Source organism: Lepidothrix coronata, unplaced genomic scaffold, assembly GCF_001604755.1.
Source record: "Lepidothrix coronata isolate B3197 unplaced genomic scaffold, Lepidothrix_coronata-1.0 Scaffold291, whole genome shotgun sequence".
Taxonomy (NCBI): Eukaryota; Metazoa; Chordata; class Aves; order Passeriformes; family Pipridae; genus Lepidothrix; species Lepidothrix coronata.
In genome coordinates this window covers 190,544-218,007 of record NW_016690471.1, presented here as the reverse complement: position 1 = coordinate 218,007, position 27,464 = coordinate 190,544, and the positions used below count along the sequence as shown (strand labels likewise).

Below are 27,464 nucleotides of genomic sequence, written 5' to 3'. Positions count from 1 at the left end.
TGGTGGCGGCGGGGGGTGAAGCGGAGCCGCCCAGCCCAGCCCCCGGCCCGGCTCGGGGCGGCAGAGCGCGGCCGGAGCTCGACGGCGCGGGCGACACGGCGGAGCCCCCCCGGCCCCGAGCCCCGGCACCGCCGCCCCCCTCCCCGGCCCGGCCGCCGCCGCCCCCTCGCCGCCACCATGAACAAGCTCTACATCGGCAACCTCAACGAGAACGTGACTCCGGCCGACTTGGAGAAAGTCTTTAACGACCACAAGATCTCCTTCAGCGGGCAGTTCCTCGTCAAGTCGGGCTATGCCTTTGTGGACTGCCCCGACGAGCAGTGGGCCATGAAAGCCATCGAAACTTTTTCGGGTGAGCCGCCTTATCTCGCCTTCCTCCCCCTCCCCGCCCTCTTCCTCCTCTCCCCCTTCCCGCAGAGCTCGCCTCCCCCCCCCCTCGCCGTGGCTCCCCCCAAAAATCGGGCGCTCCCCGGTCCCGTCGGGGTCGGAGCCGCGACCCCGCTTTTGGTCCCCTCCAAAAACAGAGGGAAAAAACCCCCAAAACCCAAACCAGCGAGCAGCGTGGGGAAAAGGGGGGGGGGGAAGAGAACGAGCGGCCCCCGAACCCACTCGCGGCCCCCCCGTGGGTCCCCCCGCCCTCCCCGCGGGTCGCGGGGGTCCCGTCGCGGCTCGGGAGGGGGGGGTCGGGACTTTGGCCATTTTGATTTCGAACTGGGTTTCCTGGGGCATGTGATGTGTGGAGGAGCGCGAAGGTCGCCATGCTGCGAGCAGGGAGAGAAAAAGCTCCCCGGGAAGCGGAGAATTTTTAAAAATATTTGAATTTTGGATATTTCCACACCCCCCCTCCCCTCCTTCGCCCCCTCCGCCCAGGCTCCTCCCGCCGGGCTCTTCCCATCTTCTTCCCCCCCTCCGAAAAACAGATTAAAAATCGTTAGAATAACCCGGCAGCGAGGAAACCCACTCCATTTTCCAGGAGAAATCCATTCCTGCCATGGAGTTACGATTTTTGAGCCTTTTAATGGGGGGGGGGCGCGGGGAAGGAAATCTGCTCCGAGGACTTTCTCGTCGGGTTTAAAGAAGGGGGATTTAAATGAAAGAGAAAAATTGGGCTCAGAACGTTATTCCTCGTTTTCTTTCGCTCCAAGCAGGGTGAACTAAGGAATTAAATATTCCTGAGGAACATTGTCCAGGCTCACCACTCCCTCCCACCGCTTCCCACTCGAAGCCAGGCTTACATTTAATAAAACACACTTGTAAAGGAATCGGGAAACGTGTTTGTGCGTAGTTGGTCGTAATTTGGATTAAATTGGGAGGTTTCACGTGACCGCGTGTTATCCAAAGCTTTCTGCCCACTCCACCCAGATTTTCAAAAACAGACACATTTTGTTTTTAGGAAAAGTGGAGCTTCATGGAAAACAGCTAGAGATCGAGCACTCAGTCCCTAAAAAGCAAAGGTAACGCAGCGTTTTGATTTGTTTTTATTATTCTTATCGTTTTGGGATTTCTGTCGGGGAGGGCGAAAAAAAAAAAAATTCACACGATATAATGGAGGCAAAAAAAAAATAAATTATACCTAAATATGTGCATGTAAAATGAAGAGCTGGTGGTGGTGGTTTGGGTTCAGAGACGTCCCCAGCCAGGCGAGAGGCAGTTCTGGGGCTCGAGGTTTAATTAAGTAATTAATTTAGAAGAAAACTTCATCTGTTAAGTTTTTTTTATTTAAAAAAAAAAAAAAAGAAATGGTTAAATGATTATCCCCCCCCCTTCCCCTCGCTCGTCCAAGGTGATGGATGGATGGCTGGGGCGGTTTGGGTTGGGATTTTCAAACTTGTGGCACTGGAAGAATTTCCCAGCCTCTCTTGGCTCCTGTGCTGTGAAAGGGGTGAAACCTTTTTTGTTTTTTTTTGAAGAAGAGAACTGTGAAATTTTTTAAAAAAAAAAAAAGGAGATTTTTTTTTTTTAATTTAAAAAAAAAAAAAAGTGAATTTTGCTGAGGTTGGTTGGGGAGGACTTAGAAGAGAAGAATGAAAACAACATGGGGCTGGGCTCGCCGTGCCGTGCTGGGCAGGGATTTAAAGCCTCGGCGGCGCGGGGAGCTGGCCTGGCTCCCGCCACTTGGATTTTGGGGCGAGAACTGCCCCTTTTTGGGGCTTCCCGTCTACCTGCGGGGCGGCCTCTCCCGCCGGCCTCGCCCAGCCCAGCCCCGGCTCCTTTGGCCCTTTGTTGTTGCCGGGCCGGGCGGGACGCGGGGCCCTCCCCGGCTCCGGGATGAGCCGCCGGGGGATCGGGATCGGGATCGGGGGGGTTTATCCCGGGGATTCCCCCCCCCGTTCCCAGCCCCGCTGGAGCCGAGGGCTCCCCCAGCCCCATTCCCGACCGCTCCACGTTGGATCGCGCAGCCCAAACCCGGCGCCACGTGACGGGGCGGCAGCTCCGGGGCTGGGGCGCGGGGAGGAGGCGAAGCCGACCCCCCCTTCCCAAAATCCCTCCCTTCCCAAAATTCCTCCCGAGCCCCCCAGCCCTGGGCCGCCCCCTCCCCATCCCCACACCCGGAGCCCGTTTTTGGGCTCAGCCCCCTTGGCCTCTCTTCCAAACTTGGCACCCCCCGGCCCGGCAAGGGGCTGACCCCAGAGGCGATCCCAAATCCGCGGAATCATCCCCGGCCCGATATCTGATGGGCTTTGAGGGTTATTATTTGGTTTTTGGGGGCGCCTCGTGGCCGGGGATGGATTCCTTGTCGCTCGCAATGAATGGGGGGTGTGTTGGGGAGGCGAGTCCGCCCTGGAGAGCGACACAACAACACTTGAAAAAACCCGAGGAAAACCCCATATTTTGTTTTCATCCCTTGGTGCCGCCGGAAAACCGGGAGGTGGTGGGTGAGGGGGAGCGGATTTTCGTCCTTCCGAGAGCACGTGGGGGAGAAATTCGCCGAAAACGGGAATATTTCCTCGGGTGTCTCCGGTTTAAAGACGTCCCGGGGCGGGGAAACTTTGCGAGGTTTCGGTGGAATCTTGGATTCTTTTTTTTTTCTTTCCTCCTGGAGCTTCCTCAGAAACGATTTTAGCCGAAAAATCCCCTTTTTTGGGGGGGTGGGGGGTTAAAATGACCTCCCCCCCCGCCGGGTGCTGCTTTTAAAGCCGCAGGAGCCGCTTTTGCCCCCCTTCGCCCCGGGGGGTTTTTGGGGTCCGGGGGGGCTCAGGGGGGTCCCCCCGTCCCTCCATCGCCCGCGGTGCCTTCGGTCCCACCCTCGGGAAGGGATTTGTGTTTCCGAGCGGCCAAAACGCAACTTTTTGGCAGCTCTGGGTGAACTCGGCAGGTTGGTGGCTCCCGAGGAGTTTTTTGGGGGTAATTCGGGGGATTCTCGCCCCCCTCCCGATAAGGGTTGAGACGTTGCCCTAAAAACGCCTTTTTTTTTTTTTTAAAATCCTTCTTTTTGTTTTTTTTTCCCCCTCCCCATTTCTGCTTGTTTTCCAGACTGGATTTTCCAGTTTGAAGGCACAGAGAACAGGAAATGGTTAATTAAGGGAGGACAAAATCAGATGGGGTTGGTGGGATCTAAAGCAAACAACCTCCCCCTCCCTCCCCTCCTCAAACCTGACATTAATTTTTTTTTTTTCCTCCTTTAAAAATGTGGGAAAACAAGTCAGGAGCAATGTTGCACTTCCCAGTTAATTTCTATTAAAAAAAAAGCAAACAAAAAAAAAAAAAGTTGGTTTTTTTTTGTTTGTTTGTTTGTTTTTCCTTCTGGTTGAAGGTGTAAAGGGGGATGTGGAGAAAACCTAATCTGGGTGGGTTTAATTAATCGATGTGTTTAGGAATTAAGTTTTGCAAGGAAATCTTTCCTTTGCCCTCTTTAAAAATCTCTCCTGTTCCTAAACCCAGCGTAGAAAAATAATTAAAAAAACCCCACTGAATGGGTTAAAATGGCACCAAAAAAAAAAAAAAAAAAGCCGTTGGTTTGTGTGGCAGCAAAAAGAATAAATTGATTTAGTGGCTTTTATTTACAGTAATTCTTCAAATCACACTTAAAGCTACAAATTATCTTCATGACTGGGGGGGACCATTTTAGCAAAATACTGTAGAAGTAAAAAAAAATATTGATGAACGCTGAGAAATGTGTGACTTGAGGAACAAACCCGAGTTTTAAGGTTAGTTTGTATCCGTTTGAGACACCTTGTTGCTGTTGGGGAGCTGTTCGTGCTTCGGTTTTGTTGTCAGAAAAACCGGGAGGAACTTTTTTATTTTTTTTTTGAGTTGGAAAAAAAACAAAAAGCTTCAAAATCGTTTCGTTTTATCCTTTGAAAGGTTAAAAAAAAAAGAAACAGAAAACCCAACAAAAAAAAAAAGATTTTTGAAGGGAAAAAGATGATTTGTGGGGGTTTTTGGGGTTTTTTTTTTTGAAGTTTTGGGTTTGGGGGAGGGGGTTGGAACTGGGAATTCGAGGGGGTCAAAGGAATGAATGAAGGAGGGGAAGGGGGAGGAAGGAGGGGGGAAAAGAGAGAATCCATCAAGCAGACATTCCAAATCTGAGGAATGTGGAAGTGAGTCGAGCAGAGGGAATGAAACCAGAATGAAACCCGGGCATTTGGGGAGGGGAAAAAACCAAAAAAAAAAGAGGGATTTGGGCTGAGAAGGACCCAGAGAGTGGGAATTCTGGGGGGGTTTGAGCAGGGATCCTCCCCCAGCACATCGGGGGTTAATGTTAATTATTTTAATTGTCATTAATGTTGTTTAACGTCGTTGATGTGGTGCAGGAAAGTGATGGAGGAATTTAAAAGTGGCTTTTTTCCCCCCCCCCTGGTTTTTGCTTCAAATCAGTGTTTTCCCATCAGAAAAACCTCCTTTTTGCCCGGGGAAAACCCTGCAATTAATTGTTCTTAACGAAATATGTTCGGATTTTGGGGGAGGGTGATTTCTTTATTTGTCACTATTAATCCAAAAACGTGCCTCTTTCCCTCGTGGTGGTTGGATTAGCTGGAAAAGGAACTTAAAAAAGAAGTGGGAGAGTTCTTTTCCACATGAGAGAAAAAGTCTTGGGTGTTGAGATAAAATTTGCTTTTAATCAGGTCTAAAAATCCCTGTTTTCCCCTCAAAACAAAGTTGATTTGTGAGTTTTAATACGGTTTAAAAAAAAATAACAACACCCCTGTTTTTAGGGCAGGGCTTGGAAACTGGAGTTTTTGGTGAGCAAAAAGGGGTCATAAACTCAGAATTCTGATGAACAAAAAGGGTTATAAACTCAGAATTTTTCGTTGCTTTATTTCCCTGAGCCCCCACTTTGGAGCTGCTCCTGGTTTTACACCTCTGAGAACTGGAATCCTTTGGAATTTCGTAGGGTTTGATGATTTCCTGTTAAAAAAGTAGAGGGGGGGGGGGGAAAAAGTAATTCAGTTAGTCATTGGTAATTTGTCAGCAAATTTCATCCACGGAGTTTAAACCTGAGATAATTAAATCGATTTTAGGATCTCTGGGAGAAAGAATAAATTTATCCCTGTACAGCCTGAAGTGAGAAAAATGCCTTTATTTCCCCTTTTTCCGTGTGGGAAACATGGCAAATACACAGAAAAAAAGCCCAATTTCACCAAAAACTTTGTAGTTTTGAAGCCACAGGAGGAGGAATTTGATTTTTAAACGCAGAAAAGGATAAATAATTTAATTTATCGAACCTCAGTGGCAGCTGCAGGGACTGGACCCACTTCCCCAGTTGAATTTGTTCCGATATTTGCCTTTTTAGGTTAAAAAATAAGCAAACAGAGACCTGGGGGGAGTTGGGGTTAAAGTTCTCGCTTTGAAAATTGAGACCTGCCAGAATTTAAATAAAAAAAAAAATAAAAATAAAATAAAAAGGAGATTTCTGCCCCCTCCAGCTCAAACCCCCAACTCTGTTAATGTTTTCCAGAGTTTTTGGGAGGGTTTTTATTTTTTTTGGGGGGAGAGTTCAGGCCAAGGTTGGACGAGGGGTTTGCAGCTCCTTTTCCAGCTCTTTCTCCCTGCTGGGGTCACCAGTTCCCACCTTTCTGCTGCCTCCTGGAGTTGCTGGATGTGGGGACAGAAGGTGCCTCTGATGCAGCAGAAAATGGGGGTTTATTTCTGTTTCTTTTAACGATGCCACTGGTTTTATAGAAGGGTTTTTATGGGGAGAAATGGCAGAATTTGGCAGATTTTACCTTAAAGCCCAAGGTGGGGGGAAACCCTTCCCAAAAACTGAGCAGGGGAGTCGGAGAAAACAAAGAATCCAGGAGCTGGAACCTGGAGGTTGCAGGTTTCTGTTGGGGGAAAAAAAGCCTTTTAAAGATGTTTACGGAGACTTTTCTGGTTTGGGTTTGTTTTTTTGTTGATTTTTTTTTGTTTTTGCACCCAAGGGGAGCTTTTCGAGAGTTTTGGGTGAAAATTCTCTGGGATTTAAAAGCTCAGCTGAGGACGTGTGCTCCTGAACCACCCACTCCTGGGCAGCGCTGCTGTGGGGGGGTTTGTGGGTTCCCAGCTGGGAGACAGATCCCGAAAACCCGGGGGGTGTTGGGAAGGGACTGGGAGGAGAAGGAGTTCCCAAGGTCTGCCCGTTCTCCCTTCCCCGTGGCTTTGAGTCCTTGTGCACCTGGGAATTCTCATCCTGCCCGCTTGGGAACGTGGAAAGGACCCGGGAGGGTTCAGCACTGAGGAGCTGCAGGAGGGGGAAACGCAATTCCCAGCCAAGTTCAAAAAATCTGGGAAAACGGGCGGCACGGGAGGAAAATCCTCAGTGAGGGGACGGGGGTTCTGTCCCGGGGTGGCTTTGGGCTGCTCCAGGGACAAGCACAGGGAGGATCTGGGGAACAATCTGCTCACCAGGAAGGTTTCTTTCCAGAGGGAAAGCTGTATTTGAGGACAGGAGAAGCCCAGTCCCCTGGGAATGTTGTCCCAGCGCCCTCCCAGCTCCTCGGCTCCTTACCAGGGGGATCCTTCAGGGAACTCAGCTCAGAAACCTTTCCTGGGGTTTGCCCCCAGTTTTTCCTGGAGGTTTTGGAGCTGGGGGGCTGCAGGGGGCTTGGCTGGAAGGTTTTCCTTGTTTCTGTGACAGCTCTGGGGGGTGTCCGTGGCTCCGTCCGTGGCTCCGTCCGTGGCTCCGTCCGTGGCTCCGTCCGTGGCTCCGTCCGTCTCCTCATCCCTGCGTGTTTCCCGGTGAACCAGGAGATGTTCTCCTGGATCCATGTCCCCGGGGTGGGAATGGGCTGGGGGAGCTCTGGGTTGGCCGATGTGACCTTGGGAAGTCCCTTCCCAGCCCAGTCCTGCCCCAGCCCAGGGCAGGTGTCCCGGGGCAGAGCAGGAGGTTTCTTTTCCCTCGGCTGCTCCGCTGGGGTTCCCTGGGAAGTTCTGGGAAAGGGAATTTGAGATGTTGTTTTAAGCTGGTTTCCTTAAACCCGGTGTGTGTTCCCTGGTTTTGATGGAATAACCCACTGGAGTGGGGTGGGAACCAGTCCCACACTGGTTCACATCCAGTGTCGGAGCTGCTCCAGAAGGGGCTGGAAAATCCCCATGGGTTTGTCTGGAGGTTTAAAAGAAAATGGTACTTTAACTGGAACCCACCTGGTTTTCTCCTCTGGGCAGTGGATGGGGCTTTCTGGGAAGGGTCTTGGGAGGGTTGGGGTCCTGCAGCCCATTGCTGGATCCTGCCAGCCCTTCCCACAGGGAGCAGTGCCTGTCCCGTGTCCCATCCCACAGGGATCAGTGCCTGCCTCGTGTCCCCATCCCATATGGAGCAGTGCCTGCCTCATATCCCATCCCACAGGGAGCAGTGCCTGCCTCGTGTCCCCTTCCTTTGGGGTTTGGCTTTGTTTTGGCAGCCTCTGAAGTGAGCCAAGCTGTGTTTTGGGTGCTGGTTCCTGTTCCAAGGGGCAGCTTTGGGGTACCCGGGTGGTCTGTGTGCGTTGGGAAGTGGTTTTGGGAAACCCTTCCTCATCCCTGGGCTGAGTCCAGTCTGGCTCCAGCTGCCTTTACAGCCCCTGCTTGGGACCTTCCCTGAGGAAACCCATAAAACCTGCGGGGCAGGGAGACACTTTGTTGGGAGATGAGGGGTCAGGAGCTGGGAGCTCAGTGGGGAGGGAGCAGGGAACGTCCATGGGGATGGGATGGGAGCAACAGCGGAGCGGGAGCATCCCTCCTGCATTCTCAGCTCCTGGTGAGAGGGAGCAGGAGGGCACAGGAGAGAGCGGGAGAGCACAGGAGTGAATAGGAGTGAACAGGAGAGCCCAGCCTTCCTCCTGGGGAGGGAAAAAAAATAGGAGAAACTAAACAAAGACAAAAACTCTGTTGGTCTCAGAGGAGCCCTCGATCCGTCAGGAAATGGGTCATTTATTTTATTGTAACCGACACTCGGGAGCCCTGACATGGGCAGGGCTGAAATTTCACACTTTCCCGGCTACTGGAATGATCTGGTCCGTTGGGAGTTTGGGAAAACACCCCCCCGGCCCGTGGGGTGTCCCGGCGGAACTCGCTCCACGCGTTGTTTTTCGGGATGCGGCGCCAGGTGGGGTTTGGGATGCTCCGGACACGCTCCACCTGCGATCCGGGCGGGAGCGGCGCCGGGAGCTGGCAGAGCTCCACGGGCACAGTGGGATTCATCCCGCACGGTCCGGGGGCATGGCCGTGTGTAAACAGCACTTGAGGTTCCAGGGAAATGGGTTGGCACAAAAAGGGGGAAGTTTTGACTCCGACCACGAAGGTCCCGCCGCAGTTTCCTTTATTTTTTCCAAGGCTGAGGGAGATCCTGGGGGAGCAGCTTCCCGGATCGGAGCGCGGAGGAGCCGGGGGAATTGTGAGCCAGAGCCAAATCAAAGGGAGTAGCATGAAAAAAAAACCAACCAAAAAGGCTCCCAGGGCCAGGTTTTCACCCCCAGTTGGAGCCGGTTCTTCCCAACTCGGATCGAAGCGTCCAAGTCAAAGCTCCATTTCCCGACGCGCTGAGCGCGCCTGGAAAACTCCGACTGTCGGGGTTCCTGCTGGGTCCTGGAGATTTGGATCAGGCAGCTCACACGGGGAGGTTTCAGCTGGTCCTGCTCCTGCTGCCCCAGGGAGGGGGGATGCCAGGGGGGCACAGCCCGGGGGATCCAGGGCAGTCACTTGTCCCCCACTTTTCCCCTTTGCTGCACCGGGAGTCGCGTTTGGAGCTTGTGACGAGTTTGTCCGACTGTTGGGGGATTTCTGGAGTGCTCAGGGTTGGGAGCTGTGGGTGAGGGGCAGAATGAGGGGCAGGTCGGTGAGGGGGGCACTCAGTGAAGCCCGAAATGCTCCGTTCTCCCTTCAGGCTCCACGTTCTCTCTGGAGTTTATCACCTGCAAAGCTCTGGCTTTGCTTCAACTCCCGCACGATCCAAAGGTGTGGGATCAGAGCTTCTGGCTGTGTTGGTGCAGTTAAACAACACCTGTGTTGAGGTATCACAGACTGGGGCAGCACTTACCTGTGAGGGGCTGGGGAACGGGACCGGGACCGGGGTGGGATGAACTTTGTGGTTCCAGGACTGTCAATCTTATCCCAATTATTCCGTGGTCATTACTGATCACAGCCAAGCAGACTCGACCACCTGAGTGGGTGGTCACTTGTGTGTATGTATATATAGATAGATAGATAGATAGATATAGATATATATGAGTGTGTATGTTTACTCTGAAGACATTCAGGTGTGTTTTGGGATCTCCTTTTGGGCAGATAAAATCGTCTCCCAGACGGATCAAAGCAGCACTAAATCACTGCAAGGGAGCCCTGATCCCTCCGAGGGGGAAGAGCCCGTGGCTGCTGCAGGTTTTTACAGGGTTGTTCGGGGTGTAATTTCAGGAGGAGCCAAGAATCTCCCATAAATGTTGTGCTTTCGGGCTGGGATTCCCGAGGATTCCCAGGGATGTGCTGGCGGCACCGGGACCGTCCGTCTGGAGCGAGCGGGGCTGCCTGGCTGCTGAAGTGAGGCATGTGCTGAACTGCAGCCTAAATATACAACTTTATGTGAACTTTATATAGTCCTTGTTTGGTGCTCAGTTACAGCTGAGCCAATAATGCACCACGTTCCCCTGACATCCCGCAGCCTCCTCTCCTCTCCCGCTCGGGTGGAGACACAGGAGGGCTCCGACTTTTATGGGTGACACTTGTGGAGGGAGGGAGGATGTTTGTGACCCTTTAAAAGCTCTGCCTGGGCTGAAGGGCTTCCCCTTTGTCACTCCTGTGTCACTCCTGTGCACCCCCAGCCAGGAATGTTTGCCGGGTGGAAATTTCGTGTTTGGTTTCCTCCCGATGCTTCGGGAGCTCCTTTGGAAGCTCCTTTCTCTGCCCTCCGTCCGTGCCAGGAAAACTTGGCACTGGGAGGGTCCAGGGAAGGCACAGGGGAGGGAGGGCACGGGCACGGCTGAGGGGAATTCCCTGAGGATGGAAAAAAATCGGGATATTTGGGCAGCTTTGGGCTGGATTTCCCTAATGCCGAGTTGAGTTTATTCAGGGTGTGTTTGGGTTGGTTTTCCGTGTTCCCCAGGTCAGAGCCGTGGTGGCTTTAAATGCCTTTGCTTCATCCCCACTGGTCACTGGCAGTGGAGTAGAACAGCCCCGTTTTTGCTGTTTTGCAGCTCCTTCCCTGTCCTACCCGAGCCTCAGCCTTTTCCTTCTCTCATTCCTGACCCCTTTGCTGAAAAGCCCGACCCCAAACTAACAAACGGGGCTTTTGGGAGACTTTGCACCTCCTCTGCTGCTGGTCCAGCTGCTGTGGGATGAAGGGGGTTTGACCCCCTCCCAAAGCTGAGCAGAAGCTGAAGGAGGAGCTGTGGGTGTCCTTGGCCAGGCTGTCCAAGGGGGGTTCATTGGCATCTTCCCTCCTGCCCCCCAGGGGTGATTTTTGTGGGCTCAGCGGGAGAAACTTGAATTTCTCGTTTTTCCGTGAAAACGCTCAGTTGTGTCACCTTGGAAGAGTTTTGCTTTGCCCTCGTCTCCTCCTGGAGGGGAAATGAAGGAGAAAACAAGTTTGGCTTCCACCAGATTTGGTGAAGAACTTGGTTCTGCTGTTTAAAATCTGTGCTGGTGTTGCCTGTGACACCAAACCCGCTGCCGGTCTGTGCCCACTCCAGGGATGGAAAGGGATCTGGGAGCTCCTGGCTGGGATCTGGGCTGGGATTGGTGCCTGAAGCGATGGGGACGAGCATCCTGCTCCCAGCCTGAGCTGCTGGGGGGTCTGAGCCCCACCCTGCCACCTCCCCAGCCCCACGGGGAGGACTGGCAGCGGCACCACGGGTTCTAACTTGAGCTTTGGGAAAAGGGTCTCCACCCTGGAATTAAGTTCAGAAGGAGCATAATCAGTGTTGTAACTTCTGGGTTCTCCCTTTATGAGTCTGCTTTTGATCCGGGAGGGTTTGTCTGCCTGTGATCACTGCACTGGTTCAACCTGATCTGGCTTAAAACAGACTTGGTGCCGCTGGTCCTTGTGCATCCCCCCCCTCCTCCTCCTCCTCCTGGCACAGACCTCCATCAGGAGAACCCTCCAAAGTCACAACCAGTTTTGTTTCCTGCTCCTTGTGCTGGCACCTTGTGCGTGGGAAGCTGTCTGGGGACTTTATCCTGGCAGCTTCCCTTGGCTTTAACGATTCCCCCTGAATTTCCCTGCTCCGAGTGCTCCAAACCCACGGGGTTTGTGAGGGACCCCACTGCCCAGGGGGCTGGAAATACAGAATAAAGGAGTCTCTGCCCACTTTCTGCCTGCAGAATCACATGAAATGTCTCTGAGTGACACCTGTCACTCACCCTGATAGTGGTGTTTAATTATTGGGAAATCAGGGCGCTGTAGGACCCACCCAAAGGCGTGTGCTGACGGGGTCTGGGGCTCCACCAGCTCTCTGGGACCTGCCTGAAGCTCCACTGGCAAAGCCTGGACTTGTCTCAAAGCCACCAGAGCTGCTGGAAACCAGTTAGAAACGTGCCCTGGGCACTGGGGGAGGGTGGAGGTGCCCCCATGGCAGAGAGAAGGGGGTGAGGGGTTCAGGGGTGGCACCTCATCCCCCTCACCCTGAGGAAGGAGCAGGGGAGAGCAGGAGCTGCTGTGACCCTGCCGTGGGTTTCCCACCATCCCACTTCTGTTTCAGGCTCTGTTGGGTTTGGGGAGGAGGGCAGGACACCTGGTGGGTGGGACACCTCCTGTGTCTGGGGCTGAGAATTCACCTTTGGGACCTTCCCTGCTCAGGGTCGGCCCCGGCGGGCGAAGGGAAACGTGAGGAACGCCCCAAAAAGCAGAGTGGTCTTTGTCCTGTGTGTGCTTTTATTCAGGTTTTCATGTTGGCATCGGGGGTGGAGAGGGGGGGAAAAAAACCCCTTGGAGTTTGTTTGGTGGTGCTGAGCTCTGGAACGATGGACTGGGAGTGCTGTGAGGGCCACGGTGGGAAGATGGGACAGGAACAAATCCCACTTCTGCCGCCCCTCCACACGTCATGGGCTGGGAGGAACTTTCAAACACGATGTTTTCCTGGTCCAGGAAGTGCCTCTCGGGGGCCAGGTTGGATTAAGGTCGGTTTGAGAGCTGGAATTTGAGGTTTTCCTTAAGGGATGGGGATCCCTCAGCGCTGTGGCCTGGGCTGGAGGTGACTGGGAGGGAACTGGTGAGAAATCTGTCGGTGGCAGCTCGTCCTGCTGGGATCTGGGGTTGGGGCTTTAGCTGGGCTTGGCTTTGGGGCACGTTCAGAGCATCAGGAAGAGCTTTTCCAACCTGTGGCAACTCATCAGCAAATCAGAACGGGGAGATAACTCAAAATGGGGGCGTTGTCCGAAACTCATTCGTTTGTTCCCTCCCTGTTCCTGACCGGGAATCTTGTCCTGGCCACAGATCCTTGGTGTGTTGACTGTGGCAAGGATGGACTGCAGGGGTCTGGGGGGTGGCTGGAGTCGTCCTCTGGGCAAGGGGAGGAGAAAGGTTGTTTGGGAGGTTTCTGGGAGATTTCTTTCTGGGAGATTTCTTTCTGGGAGATTTCTTTCTGGGAGATTTCTTTCTGGGAGATTTCTTTCTGGGAGATTTCTTTCTGGGAGGTTTCTGGGTGAATCTTTTGAAGCACCGAGGTGTTGGCTTCTCTCAGGTTGTCACTTTGGGTGGATGTTGTGTGTGCTCTGTGCCGGCTCCATCTCCTCAGGATCAGTGGGGAAAATCAGGAAGGGAAAGGGCACAGCAGTTTAAAGGAAGGAGGGAATGTGAGGCAGAACATTTTCCTGGCTTTGAGCATCAGCCTGACCCTTCCCTCTGCTCCTGGGATGCAGCAGCTCCTCTGAAAGCAGGACTGAGTTCCCAAGGGCTTTCCAGGGGATGTTCACGGGCAGCTCCTTCTTGTGAGTCCTGCACGAAACCCTCCTCAGTTCTCAGAGGTGCTAATCAGAAATGATGCTCAGAGGTGCTGCTCAGTGTACAGAGAAGTTCTGAGAACGAGCTAATGGGGAGAAACCAATTAGCCAGATTGATTAGCCCCCGATCAGGTTCTGGTTGCCCCTGATCAGGTTCTGGTTGCCGAGCTGATGGGTGGGAAGGATCAATCACATTGTGCTGCTTTGCCAGGGACGCCCCAGCCCGGGGGAGCTGCTCTGTCTGAGCCCCCTGGGGATGGGGCTTCTCCAAAATCCCGTGGCCACTTCGCCCCTGTGTCCCTCCAACTGCCAGAATCCCAAGTCTTTGTTGGCTTGTTGCCCTCAAGAGGGGCCTCCTGGCTCCTTTCTCCCAGACATGAGCCCGCTTTCCCCCTCTCCTTTCTGCTGCTGCTGCTTTAATCTCATCATTACCCACATTTGCATATTCTTTTCTCAGCCTCCTCTTCCCTTCATTCCACGCCCAACCCTCTCTCCCTCTCTCCCATCAGCCACCCTGCAGCTCTGCCTTTGCTGTCACACGGGCACTGGGACCCTCCAGACCCCCCCAGTGACCCCCAACCACCGGTGCCGTGGCCGTGGAGTTGTTTCTTTGGGAAGCTTTGGGATATTGTGGAATTCCCAGGATGGTTTGGATCGGGAGGGACCTTAGAGCTCCTCTCGTTCCACCTCACACCTTCCACCAGCCCAGGTTGCTCCAAGGCTCATCCCCTTTGTCCTTGGACAATCCCAGGGATGGGACCACGGGATATTTCCAGCAGGTCTCTGGGGATGGAAGGAAGGAGTTTGGCAGCTCAGAATAACCCAGGATGCTTTTCCAGGGGTTTAAGAGCTTGTGGCACTGGTGACGTTGAGCTCTGGTGCCAAAAGGTGTTTTGGAGGCAGGGAGATGGTTTTCTGGGAGACTTTTGCTTTTCCTTTATGGGAGATAAGGAAAACTCGTGGTTTAACTGGTGTTTCCTGAGCTGGCTCCATTTTCAGGACAAGAAAAAAGGGATGATCATCTCTTTTTTCCTGTTCCATCCCTCCCGGATCCTTCTCAACTGTAGCATATTTGGGGGCTTTTTGGTGGTTTTTTTTCCATTTTTTTCTTGCTCCCTGGGACCTACCCCCCACGTCACAGCCCAGTTTTTAGCCCAAATTACCTCAATCAGCAGCTTCAGGGGTGAAAACAGGGGTACCAGAGGGATGTGGGAGCTGAGGTGGTCGGACTGGTGATGGGGAGCACGGCCAGGAGAAGGCAGAGGTGACCTGCCAGAAAATCCAGTGCTCTTAAAATGCCCTTAATTTAGGGCTCAGCCCCTGACCTGGAGAAAATTTAAGGCCAGGTCTGCATTTTTTAACTTGTGTGTTTAAACTGAATATTCCTGGTGCTCGTCCTTGAGGTGTTAAAGCCCAAGACAAATGTGATGCCTCCAAATCTCAGAGCTCTGCTTTCGAGCTCTTTGCAAGCTCAGGGGAAGACTTTTCCATGGTTTCTCCCCATTCCCTCATGGAGGGTTTTCTTCCAGACCACAAAGGCTCTGGAAGTTCAACCTGGAGCTCGTGAGGAGCTGAGCCAGGAGCTCTGGATTCAGGGGAAAAAAAATCAGATATTTAAGTATTTCTCTCTGCTTTGGTATGACTCAAACTTTGGTAACCAGGAGGGAATTCAGGAATCTGAGGAGGGAATTCGGATCCTTGCTCGAGCATCATCCGGTGGATTTGGAATGTGGAGTTTTTTTTTTCCTGCCTTGATGTTGTGTGTTTCCAGCAAGGACCTTGTTGGGAATTCCGTGTGTTGGGGGGTTTAACAGCACAAAACTGATGGCAGGGGGGGAAGCCAAGGGATGTGTTGGCTCAGAGGGCAAGGAAAAGGTGGCAAATCATGGATGAAGTGGTAGAGCAGATCCTGTCCGAGTGGGGATCCCGTCCTGGGATCTGGTGACATCCCAGCAGGCACCTCCTCCCTTGTGCTTTTGTTTCCTTGTCAGTGAAGGGAGTTCAGGGATAATATTCCCACCAGCAAATGGAAAGCCTATGAAATTATAAGGGAAGAGCAAGTAATTCCTGCTACAAGTTTCCTCCGAGTCCCCCTGGCAACGTTTGTGTCTTAGCAACCGCGTTTTCCCATTTAAAAATGTTTGAAACATTAAAAAACAACAACAAAACAACAACAACAAGGCATTAAGCACAGGATTAAGTGCTTTTCCTGAATCAAAGCCTAACTAGATAAATGAAATGCTGTTAATTGAATCAGGGATGCTCTGTGTTTCCAGCCCCCCAATTTGCATCCCATTTGCATGTGATTGCAGAGCCATCCTTGATGATCCGTGCTGGAAGGTCCCCCCCTCCCCCTGTCCCTGGTTTTGGGTGTCCTTCCCCTGCCATGGGGTTGGGGGATGAGTTTGGGGAGAGCCCAGGGCTTGGCTCTGCTTGGTCCCTCAGCACCTCGGTGCCTTTGGTCACCTCTGAACACGTGGAGAGGGTGGAGAAGGTCCAGGAGGTGTTGGATAAACGGGAAATGCCAGAGCCAACATCCCACGGGCTGTGCCGGGGGGTGTGAGGCTCTGGAGCTGTTCCTGACACCCCAGTGCAGAGCCACAGGGGGCAGAGGACCAGCAGCTCCCTCTGTGATTCTTTCCCTGTCGGACATTCCCTAAATCAGCTCCTGGCTGAAGAAAAATCCAGTTATCCCAGTAAAACAGGGGCTGGTGTGGGAAGAGGAAGGCAACCTGCAGGGATACCTGCTGGGACAGCCACCCACGGGTGTTGGGCTTCTGGGGTCAGTTGGGGGTGGTTGTTGCTCCCTAAATATGGGCCTTGTGGAGCCCCGTGTGTGGGGAGTGCAGGGGGTGTGGATATTCCCTGTGGATCACAGGGAATTTTGTCTGGGGCTAAAAGCTCCAAAGGCAATAGTTGGGGTGACCTGAGCACCCCAAACCCTTCACCCTGATCCTCCTCCACCCTGATCCTCCTCCACCCTGATCCTCCTCCACCCTGATCCTCCTCCACCCTGATCCTCCTCCACCCTGATCCTTCCAGCTGCCTCTGTGATGCCGGTGCTGGTGATGCTCCAGGTCAAATCCCACAGGGAAAACAACCCCAACCCCAAGCCTGCTCCCTGAGGCTCCCTGAGGCACATCCCTGGGGTGTGATGGAGAGGCACAGGTTTTATCCTGACCCTGCCAGTGGCATCCAGCTCCTCTCTCCAGCTTTCCAGGCTGGGCAGAGCAGCTCCTGCCTCATCCGGGATGTGCAGCCAAAGCTTTGTTGGGAAGAGACGATGGGAATTCCCCTGGAGCTCCTCACCGGAGCCAGGGATGTGGGATGGATGAGGGTGGGCTCTGTCCCCAAAGTGTCACCCCGAGAAGGCCCCGTGGGGCTGGAGCAGAGGGAAGGGAACCCTCCTGTGTGTTCGGGATGTGCCGGTGCCGCTTCTCCGTCGGCTCCGGCTCCCGGCGGCCGATCCCGGCCTCCCTCTGGATCCCGGCCAGGCTCCCTGCTCCTGGCGGGCTGGTGCCCCTTTCTTGGGTCCCTGCCACCACCACCGCCGTGCCAGGCCACTCCAGGGAATTACCAGCGGATTCTTAATTAAGTGGGAGGCTCCGGCCACCCTCTGGAAGGCGATCCCTGCGGATGCGTCCAGGGCCGAGGGAAGGGGGGATCCCGAGGGCTGAATCCAGGCTTGGATGTCTCCCAGAGGGACTGAAAAATCAAAATCTGAACGAAAACAAACCCCCAGACCCAATTTGGAGTGTTCATGGTGGTTCTGCCTCCCTGGTGATCGGGGTTTCCGTGGAGGTTCCTGTTTGTTGGTCCTGATGTGAGGAGGGTGCTCAGCTCCAGGGATGAGGGCTGGGAGGGCTCTGGGAGCCTCAGGAACATTCCAGCTGCCCCAGGGCTGTCAGACACCAGCAGTGGGAATTCTCTGAACCCACAAACCTTTCCTTTGCTGTCTCTTCCCATTGCCCCTCGGTGTCTCCCTTCTGGAAAGGAGGCTCTTCCTGATCCTCCCTGGGTTTGATCCACATGGCACCAACAGGCACATCCTGGAGGGTGAGGAATCTCCGCAGTTCCCGGGATCTGCAGGATCCTTGGCTGCTCTCCTGGGTTCTGCCTGTTGCTCCAAGTCACTTCACTCCGTCTCTCTTGGCTTTCCCCACAGTGAGGTTTAACCTGGGGGTGTGTCGAGCTCTTTGAAGAGCTGGCTGGAGGGAAATCCGAGGAAAGCCTTGGATGGAGCACATCCTGCTGCTCCCAGAGCTCGGGGATAACGAGGGACTGACCCGAAGGCTCATCTGTGTGCAGCTCCATGACATGGAACCTGTTGCAGCCTCCTGTTCTCCGGGCGCATCAGGATGGGGGGGTTTTCCCCCTCAGAGAGCCCAGCCCAGGGCCATGGAGGGTTTATGGAGTTCCAGGAGATTCCAAAGGTCTCACTTTGCCTCCTGGTCCTGCAGGAGAACCACTCAGGGCCGCTGGGTGTGCTGGCAGGTTTTCCAGGTTGAGGGATGGAGTCAGTGGGGTGTTGAAGGGCTGTTATCCCAAACGGCACCGTCAGTGCGGAGCAGGAGGATGGTGACACCGGGATCCATCCCCAGGACACACAATTCCTCCCCCCGTACGTTCCTCCAGCTCTTCACCCTCCCCTTTCCTCCCCCTTTAGTGTTTTTACTCAAAGAGTCGCCGGCACGTGCAGGAACTGCCCACATTGGCAATTGGCAAACAGGCAATTTTTGTACCGGGTCGATCCGTCCGTTCCGGCTCATCCCGAGGATCTGGGAGACTCCCGCCTTTGGTGTGAGGTGAGCAGCACCCAGCAGAGCTCCCACCTTCTCCCACGAGCTGGGGCTGCTCCGGAGCCGCTGCCCGTGGGAAGGGCACGGGCGCCAGCCCTGGCTGGCAGCCGAGGTCGGGCGAGCGGAGTTCAGCGGGAGGGAGGAGCTCCCGCCTTTGGCACCTCGTGAATAGAAACCCAGGGAATAAAAACCCAGGGAATCGCCGTGGCACGGAGTTATTTACTCGGGGAGCAGATCCGACGGCGTTCCAAGCCGGCAGGACCCGCTCCTGGCAGAGCAGAGAGAGGAGTTTATTTATTCATGACTTCCTCTGTCATTCCCACCACGCCGCTCCGGTGGAGCCAGATCCCAGCTCCGGATCCCAGCTCGGCGGAGTGGGAGCTTCCCACCCTCTGTGGGGCAACTCCAGAGCTCCCCAAAGGGTCCTGGATGTGGCCCCGATCCCGCCGTCCCCGTGGCACGACGGGCGCCGCTGGAGCTGGGTCGGGAGCGTTGTCTCATCCCGGGATTCCGTGGGATCCTGCCCCGCTCTGCTCCGCTCACCTCGCTGTGCTGATGACAGACCCGTCTCTCCCTCCGCGGGGATTTAACATCCATCAGCCACGGAGGCAAATAATCCCGGTGGAACGGCCCTGATGGGAGGAATTCTGGTTAATTAACATATTAGTGACAGCGCCGTGGCGCCCCCGGACCCAGGTGATGCTCTTCCCACACCCATTCCTCTCGGAAAGGGAATTCCGCCGCTTCCCTTAATTAATTTGATTTTTCGGGGGGGAGCTGCCACCAGCAGAATCGGGGAGGGGGGGATTGGCGAGGCCATAAATGGCTCTTTTCTCTCCATGGCACGTTGGATTCCGGTCACGTCCGTGCCGAGCACGTGCGCTGCCCAGGCAGATGCTCCCAGCAATCCGGAGAAGTTTCCGTGGCAGGGGTGGGCGGTGGGGAGACCTCCGGGGCTTCCTCTGTCACTTCCAATCCCTTTGACCCTCCCTGGACTCCGACATTCCTCGCATTCTGAATTTCTTAATCTCTCTCTCTCTGGTTGGGTTTGGGATGGGGATTAGCCTGGAAAGGAGGGATCTGGTTTCAGAGCCTCGTATTCCCCCTTTCCTTCCTGCAGTTCCCTCCCCCCACCCCCGGACATGCTGGGATTTGGAGGGTTGGGTTGGTTTCTTTTTCCTCATCCACCTGGTTTGCATCTGTAGCAACGACAAAATTGGTGTTTCAGAGCCTCCCCTGTGGCTGAGCTGGAAAATCTCTTTTTTTTTTTGAGCTTTGTTTTGAATTTTAGAGGGGAGAACCCCCCCAAACCCAACCCTTCCCTCCCTCCGGTCTGAACCTTTGGGAAATCTTCGGTGTCTTGGGGAAATGTCACTTCTGGTTTTGTTGGAAACCAACTGGCCAGGCCTTTTTGGGGGGTTTTGATGTGTGAGGGGGTGCTCGAGGCAGCTGCTTTCACCTTGCAGGGTGAGGGGGATGAGGAGGAATCCTTATCCTCAGTCACAGGGATGGCTTTGGGCCGTTCCACGCTGGATGATTTCTCCTCATGGACAGGCGAGCTGAAGTTGTGTGATTAGAAAATAATGACCCAGAACCTCATTTTATCCCTTTTCTTTGGATTATTTCCCGTGTTTATTCACCCTTTGGATTCAAAGCTGGGTCTGTGTTGGGGTCTGAGGGTGTTTACCCCACATGGAGCTGCCTGCCGTGGCTGTGACATTTATCTTCCTTTTCTTTAGGCATCTGAAAAACCAGGAGTTTTGGCTATTCCCCCCCAAAAAAAAGAGGCCAGGGAGGGGTAGCAGCCATCCCTGGGGGGCTGACACTGTTGGCAGCACAAAGCTGCATCTGTGGGCACCTAAAGGGGGGATTTTGGGGGGGATTTGGGGTGTCCAGTGGGTGCGGGTGCCACGGGATGATCCCACGGGATGATCCCACGGGATGATCCCAGGGCTGTTCTCAGCTGTCTCCAGCAGCTGCTCCGAGGGGGGTCAGGGGGGAAACGACACCCCCGGGGCAAACCTGGCACCGGGATTATAAAAAGAGTTTCTATTTTGGGAAAAGTGAGGTTGGGAAGAGCCGAAAATGTGAGTGGAGAAGCAACCTGAGCCCATCCCGGGGGAAGGAGCCGGGTTGTCCATGCCTTGGTTCCCCTCGGAGCCCATCCAGACCCTCAGCTGGGTTTTGGGATGTGGGAGGGATGCTCCCGTTATCCCAGGGCTCATCCCTCTGCTGAGGGAAGGCACAGCTCCCTGTTTGCTTTCTAATCTTTCTGTTTAATCTGGGAACAGCCTCTGCCTTTCCAGCCATTGGGGCTCTTCCTAGTGCCAAAGGTTTGGGGGGGGATAGTTGGGAATTTTCTTCTGGGAGAACCTCCAGCACAAACCCACCCCCGGCCGGGCTGGGTGTGATTAGCCCGGAGCCACCAGAATCCCTGGAAATGCAGGGAGACACAAAGCTCGGGCAGATCCACCAACGTGCCCCAGGATGGACACACTTCGGCCCCTAAATCCGCTTTTTAATCACTTCTCCTTCATTTCAGGAGCCGGAAAATCCAAATCCGGAACATCCCCCCCCAGCTGCGATGGGAGGTAAGAGGGGCGAGCGGGCAGGACCGGATCAGATTTAGGGCCTAATTCCCCCCCTCCAGGTTTCTGTACTTGGGATTAAAGTCAGTGTTTCCTTTCCTTTGTCATTAATTGGGTCTAATTATCCAAGCCCGTTGCTTGTTTCTCTCCCATTACAGGAGTAAAACCGAGGGATAGAAGCGACGTAAGCGACACCACCAAAAATCCCCATTAATACCCGGGTTTTATGATTTATCTATTGTACAGGGAACAAAATGGATCCTTTCTTCCCGCTGCCTGCTGGGACTTTTCCCTGACTCTCTTTTCCCCCCCCGCTGGCTCCGAGGCCCCTTGGTCCAGCGTCCTGGGGCAGGCAGGAGCTTCCCTCATCTAATTGCTTGTGAAATCTTAATGACCAGACAGCTGCCTCTCGTAGGGATGGGTTGCGTCCCCCTGATCAGCCCTGACAATCCCGGGGTAAAGCGGGTTTGTTTTCCCCCCTCTGCCTCTCGCAGGTTTTGGATGGTTTGCTGGCCCAGTACGGCACCGTGGAGAACTGCGAGCAAGGTGAGGCTGCGGGAGGAAAAGCTGAGTTTGGGGGTTTAATTTTCTGCCCCGGATCTTTTTCTTTTTTTTGGGGGGATGGGGGAGGATGGACACGTGGTTTTCCCTTTGTCAGCAGGCTGAGGATGTCAAGAGGTCTCAGCCTGGTTGCTGAGGCATTTTTTTGTGTGTGTGTGTTCCCTGTTTTCCCAAAGATGAGTCTGTGGGGTGGGTTTGGGGGCAGCACAAGTGGCTGTTCCCACACCGGGCGCTGGGTCAGCATCATTCCCAGCGCTCTGGGAAGGTGCCGGATGCTCTCCCGAGGCACCGGGGGCTCTCTGGCTCTGCTCAGCAGATTTTATCTCAGCCTCTGCCGCTGATCACTCCAGGGAAGAGGTTTAATGTCGCCCCCGGGATGTTTAATGGGAATGGAGTTACCACAACCTGCTTGGAAACGGAAAGGGGGGCTTGGAGGAGCTCCTGGGATTGTCCCCGGGCTCCAGAGAGGGCTGGGGTGGAGTTGGTTTGGTGGCTTTGCCACAGAGCACAGGGGTGGGTCAGCATCCTCTGAACAACCAGGAGGGTCTGCGGTGCCCAGGGTGGGTCTGAGCCTCTGGATACAACAACCAGGAGGGTCTGCAGTGCCCAGGGTGGGTCTGAGCCTCTGGATACAACAACCAGGAGGGTCTGCAGTGCCCAGGGTGGGTCTGAGCCTCTGGATACAACAACCAGGAGGGTCTGCAGTGCCCAGGGTGGATCAGCATCCTCTGAACAACCAGGAGGGTCTGCGGTGCCCAGGGTGGGTCTGAGCCTCTGGATGCTCCTCTCCCCCCAGGGAAAAAACTGTTGGCAAATCCCCCAGAGGGGATTTATCCAAGCAGGGGCTCGTCTGAGGGTCTCTGAGCTTTTTTGGGAGGGCTCTGGTCCTTGGTTTTGTGCTGCCTCTCCAGCTCCTGCCTCTCTCGCCCGCAGTGAACACGGACAGTGAGACCGCCGTGGTCAACGTCACCTACGCCAACCGGGAGCAGACCAGGCAGTGAGTGCCCCCCGTCCCTCGGGAATTCTGCCCTCCCTGCCACAGCTCTGGCCCCTTCCCTGCTTGCAGAAAACCGGACTTCCCGTGCTGTGAGCCAGATTACCCCCAGATTCCTAAATTCTGGCTAAAAATGCGGCAAATCTTTGCGGACACCCCTGCGCTCTGGTTTATTTTCCTTCACCTTCAGATGGATTTCCAAGTTTTTTGGGCTTCTCTTGTAGGTTCAGAGTGTAAAACTGTAACTTTTTGCTCGAGCAAAAGCGGAGATTTCCTTGGGCTTCCGTGATTTCAGGAGTTGTGCCTCCAGAAAAGGCAGTGATGAGACCAAACATCAGACCAGAGACCTGGCAGCACGCGTGTTCTCTCTGTCAAAGGGAGGCTCGCAGCTCCCTTCCCTGCTTTCTCCTCCCCCAGGGATGCACGGGCTTCATCCAGCGTCTTTCCCTGGTTCCTTCATGCCCTGCAGGGAAAAATCTCGGTTCAGCAAGTTTTAGGTTTTTTGGGTTTTGTGTTTTTCGGTTAATTTGGGGTGTTTTTTGCAAGAGTTGTGAGTCCCCGACCGCGCTCTGGAGCCGGGGAGGTTTCCCGGAGCTGCGGGAGAGCCGTGACCAAACAAACCCCCGGCCTTGCTCTTGCTGCCAGCCCCATCTACCGACAGCTTTCGGCCCCTGCACCCCCGGATTCCTGCCGGGAGAGGGATTCGAGGCACCGGGCAAAACCCACGACGTGCAGGGGATGTGGGAATCGCTCCTTGCACAGTCCCGTTCTTGCCTCCTTCACCTGGGGGGGTTTCCCTCGGGATATTTGGGCTCATCCAAAGTCCCTCTGGGTGCCAGGTCCTCCCAGCGCTGGGGGTGTTCCCGCACCAGGGAAGGTTTGGTTTGGGGTTGAGCTCATCCCAGGGGGGACCTGCATCCCAGGGGGGACCTGCACCCCGGGAGGGACCGGGACCCCAACCCTTCCTCCCTTCCCAGAGCCATCATGAAGCTGAACGGGCACCAGCTGGAGAACCACGCGCTCAAGGTCTCCTACATCCCGGACGAGCAGTCGGTGCCGGGGCCGGAGAACGGGCGCCGGGGGGGTTTTGGGGCCCGAGGGGCCCCCCGACAGGGCTCCCCCGTCTCCGCGGGGGCTCCGGTCAAGCAGCAGCCCGTGGACATCCCCCTGCGGCTGCTGGTGCCCACCCAGTACGTGGGGGCCATCATCGGCAAGGAAGGGGCCACCATCAGGAACATCACCAAGCAGACCCAGTCCAAGTGAGTCCCTTCTCCCACCCTTGTTGCTCTCACAGTGATTAAGATGCTGGTTTGGGGTTTTTTTTTTTGGGAAATGGGTTGTTTGGGGTGCAGGGCTGTGTGTCCAGGAGCCACCTCCCCATTCCCTGCCCCAGCCAGGCTCTCTGGCTGTTCTTCCCTCGGAATCTCCCTCTGCCAGGGCTGGGGTGGGGCTCAGCCAGGCTCCTTTAACCCGGATTTGTTGAACTCCCCCCCTGTGCTCGAGGGTTTGGCCCCTGAGCTCGTGTTGGCCACGGCTCTGGTCCCCCAAGGCCTTATCTGGGATGTGGGGTGATGGACAGCCCACCCCGTCCCCAGACACGTGCCTGTTCCACCCCTTAATCACTCCTGCGGCTTAAAATAAATAGATGCTGGTGCCTTATTTGGAATGGGGGGATCGGAGTTCCTGAGCTCTGCATCCACGGGGAATGTCGAGCCAGGATTCGCCCCTCCTGCCTTCCCTGGGTGCAAATGTAACCCCAGAGCGGGGTGTGAGCTCCAGGTTTGCAGGGGGAGCGGAGCAGCCGGTGTTCCCGGCCTCGGGAAGCCACGGAGCTGCTTCCCAGCTCCCGTCCCGCCCTTCCAGGATCGACGTGCACAGGAAAGAAAACGCGGGGGCCGCAGAAAAAGCCATCAGCATCCACTCCACCCCCGAGGGCTGCTCTGCTGCCTGCAAGATGATCCTGGAGATCATGCAGAAGGAGGCGAAGGACACCAAGACGTGAGGATTTCCCTCGTGTGTCCCTTCCCTGGGCTCTGTGCTGCTCCCACAGGGGCAGGAGCTTTGTCCTGGGGGACTCCAGGCAGTGGGATTCCAGCTTCCCTCATCCCTCTGCACCAAACCCCTCCTCTTCTGGCTGCCCTGGTCCTTCATGTTGGGTTTTCCCCCCGTTCCTCTCTCAAGGGCTGACGAAGTGCCTCTGAAAATCTTGGCCCACAACAACTTCGTGGGGCGCCTGATCGGCAAGGAGGGGCGGAACCTGAAGAAGGTGGAGCAGGACACGGAGACCAAAATCACCATCTCGTCGTAAGGCTCCTGTTCCCTTTGGGGGGGAACCAGGGCAGAACTTCCACAGCCCGGGGCAGGACGGGGAGGAGGCAGGGGATGAGTGGGCAGAGATGCTTTAGTGCCCAGAGCTCTCTGGAAAAACCTTGGTGTTATATTTTCTGTATTCCCCTCCCCATCCCTCTGGTGTCCCCTCTGGTGTCCCCTCTCCATCCCTTCCGTGTCCCCTCACCACCCCATCAGTGTCTCCTCCCACCCCTTCAGGGCTGTAGAGCTCAGCCCAGGCTGGTTTGATGGCCAGGACCGGAGTTTTACTCTTAAATCCCGTTTTTGGGGAAGGCAGAGTGGACTTCCCAGTGCAAACCATGGTGCTGGGCCCTGCTCTGAGCGTGGCAGTGGCCCCCCGTGTCCCCAGCACCTCGGTGGGACCCCTTGGAAGGGCTGGAGGTCCTGATGGAGCAGGGTCTCGGTGCTGACACTCCTTCCCACCAGCTTGCAGGACCTGACCCTGTACAACCCCGAAAGGACCATCACGGTGAAGGGCTCCATCGAGAACTGCTGCAAGGCAGAGCAGGAGATCATGAAGAAAGTGAGGGAAGCCTACGAGAACGACGTGGCTGCCATGAGTGTGAGTGGGCTCCCTCCTCCCCCGGCTGCCGGGAGCCCTCTGGGCTGATGCCCTGACAAAGGTAACACCCTCTTCTCTCCTCAGTTACAGTCCCACCTCATCCCTGGCCTTAACCTGGCTGCTGTCGGCCTCTTCCCTGCCTCCTCCAACGCGGTGCCTCCACCACCCAGCAGCGTCTCGGGGGCCGCCCCATACAGCTCCTTCATGGTAGGTGATCCCTGGGCAGCTCCAACCGCTCCTGCTTCCAGCTCAGGGCTGTCTCCCGCATGGAGAAGAGCTGTGGGATGCCCAGCAAGCCTTCAGCATTCCCTGCTGCCGGCAGCTCCAGCGTGGGAGCGGGGTCTGGGCCCTTAATCTCTTGAGAAGGCGCTTGGCTCCCACGGGGTCTGCTGGTGGCTCAGCCCTGTGCCCTTGGGAGCACTGTGGGTGTCACTCGGGGCTTGAAGGGTGACACTGAGCCCCGAGTGGTGACACTGAGCCCTCCCTGCCATCCCTGCAGCCCCCGGAGCAGGAGACAGTGCACGTGTTCATCCCCGCCCAGGCGGTCGGGGCCATCATCGGCAAGAAGGGCCAGCACATCAAGCAGCTCTCCCGGTTCGCAAGTGCCTCCATCAAGGTAGGGCTGCCCTGGGGGGGACCCGCCCTCCGCCACCACCTCCCCAAGAGAGGGAGCGTTTCTCCCGGGAAACCCACCCAAAACACCTCAGCGGGGCCGGGGGCCGACGCTGCGATGTCACCCCGTGTCTGTGTCCCTCTCCAGATCGCCCCTCCGGAGACGCCGGACTCCAAAGTGCGCATGGTCGTCATCACGGGCCCTCCAGAAGCCCAGTTCAAGGTTCTCCCCGTGCTGCCAACACCCTGGGGGATTTGGGGGGTCCCTCTGTGCCGCCCTGGGCAGCTGGGAAGGGAGGAGCAGGGTGGTGACCCCCATGTCAAGCCCCCCCGTGTGCAGCCGGGTAAACCCGGGATCAGCCCTCCCGGGGGCTGAGCTGGCTGGAAACTCCAAGGAACTGGGATTTTGTGGGATGCTGTCCCAGCCCGGGTCCCGGGGATGGAGCTCACTGAGCTGGGGGGGACATGCAGGGGTGGGACATTTTTGGGTGGTGCCTGACTCCGTGCTCCACCCCTTCCACAGGCACAGGGCAGGATTTACGGGAAGCTGAAGGAGGAGAACTTCTTCGGGCCGAAGGAGGAGGTGAAGCTGGAGACGCACATCCGTGTGCCCGCCTCGGCCGCGGGAAGGGTCATCGGCAAAGGCGGCAAGACCGTGAGCTGGGCCGGGGGATGGGACAGCCCCGGGACGGGATTCCTGGGGGGATGGATGGGATTTCACAGAAGGACTCATCCCCTTTTTTTTTACCCCTTCCCCGCAGGTCAACGAGCTGCAGAACCTGACGGCAGCCGAGGTGGTGGTGCCGCGGGACCAGACCCCTGACGAGAACGAGCAGGTCATCGTGAAGATCATCGGGCACTTCTACGCCAGCCAGGTACGGCCCCAGAGCCCCGGCCACGGCCCCGGAGCCCCTGCTCTGCCCCGGGGGGTTCTCCAGCCTGTCCATCCCGGGGTATCCTCCCGTGGGAGTTTTCCCCACGCCTGGCCGGGGGTGTTTGTGGGGGTGTTTGTGGGAGCTGTGCCTTCTGCCACGTGGGATGGTGGGGAGCAGGGAGAGCTGTGGGAGTGGGAGCACACACAGAGTGTGACCTCCCAAACCCGAATTCTGGAGGGAAAAAAACCCCTAAAAATAGGACAGGAAGGGATTTCCAGGAGCCATTTCCAGGAGCTGTCGCCCAGCCCAGCTGAGCACTGTAAATGTCTCCCTCATTCCTGAGGTCTTGGTGCCTCTGGGGTTTTCCCTCCAACTTCCCCCTTTCTTCTCCTGTGAGGAAAATCTGGGAGAATTAGGATTGTTCAGTCTGGAAAAGAGAAGTTTCAGAGTGACCTAATCGTGGCCTTCCAGGACCTGAAGGAGCTGACAGGGACCTGGAGGAAGTGGAATGGCTTCAAATTGCCAGAGGGCAGGGATAGATGGGATGTTGGGAGGAAATTCTTCCCTGTGAGGGTGGGGAGGGGCTGGAACAGATTTCCCAGAAAAGCTGTGGCTGCCCCATCCCTGGGAGTGTTCCAGGCTGGAACTTGGAGCAACCTGGGCTGGCAAAGGTACCCCTGCCTATGGGAGTGACCAATCCCTGCGGTCCCTGCCAACCCAGCCAGAGTGTGCCCAGGTGGCCAAGAGGGCCAATGGATCCTGGCCTGGCTCAGGAACAGTGTGGCCAACAGGTCCAGG

The 27,464-nt window shown here is 55.6% G+C and overlaps 1 protein-coding gene across 1 annotated transcript in view; it reads left to right on the top strand.

The window, feature by feature from the left end:
• The first annotated feature begins 75 nt into the window (after positions 1-75).
• IGF2BP1 (insulin like growth factor 2 mRNA binding protein 1) overlaps positions 76-27,464 on the top strand; it is a 34,773-nt gene continuing 7,384 nt past the window's right edge. Inside the window, exons 1-14 of the mRNA XM_017837086.1 lie at positions 76-352; positions 1,394-1,454; positions 20,668-20,716; positions 21,208-21,259; positions 22,208-22,271; positions 23,246-23,527; positions 24,132-24,266; positions 24,450-24,572; positions 25,044-25,179; positions 25,264-25,386; positions 25,679-25,795; positions 25,940-26,014; positions 26,315-26,446; positions 26,553-26,666. Of these exons, the coding sequence (XP_017692575.1) occupies positions 178-352; positions 1,394-1,454; positions 20,668-20,716; positions 21,208-21,259; positions 22,208-22,271; positions 23,246-23,527; positions 24,132-24,266; positions 24,450-24,572; positions 25,044-25,179; positions 25,264-25,386; positions 25,679-25,795; positions 25,940-26,014; positions 26,315-26,446; positions 26,553-26,666 (1,638 nt within the window). The 5' untranslated portion in view covers positions 76-177. The remainder of the gene's footprint in view (positions 353-1,393; positions 1,455-20,667; positions 20,717-21,207; positions 21,260-22,207; positions 22,272-23,245; positions 23,528-24,131; positions 24,267-24,449; positions 24,573-25,043; positions 25,180-25,263; positions 25,387-25,678; positions 25,796-25,939; positions 26,015-26,314; positions 26,447-26,552; positions 26,667-27,464) is intronic.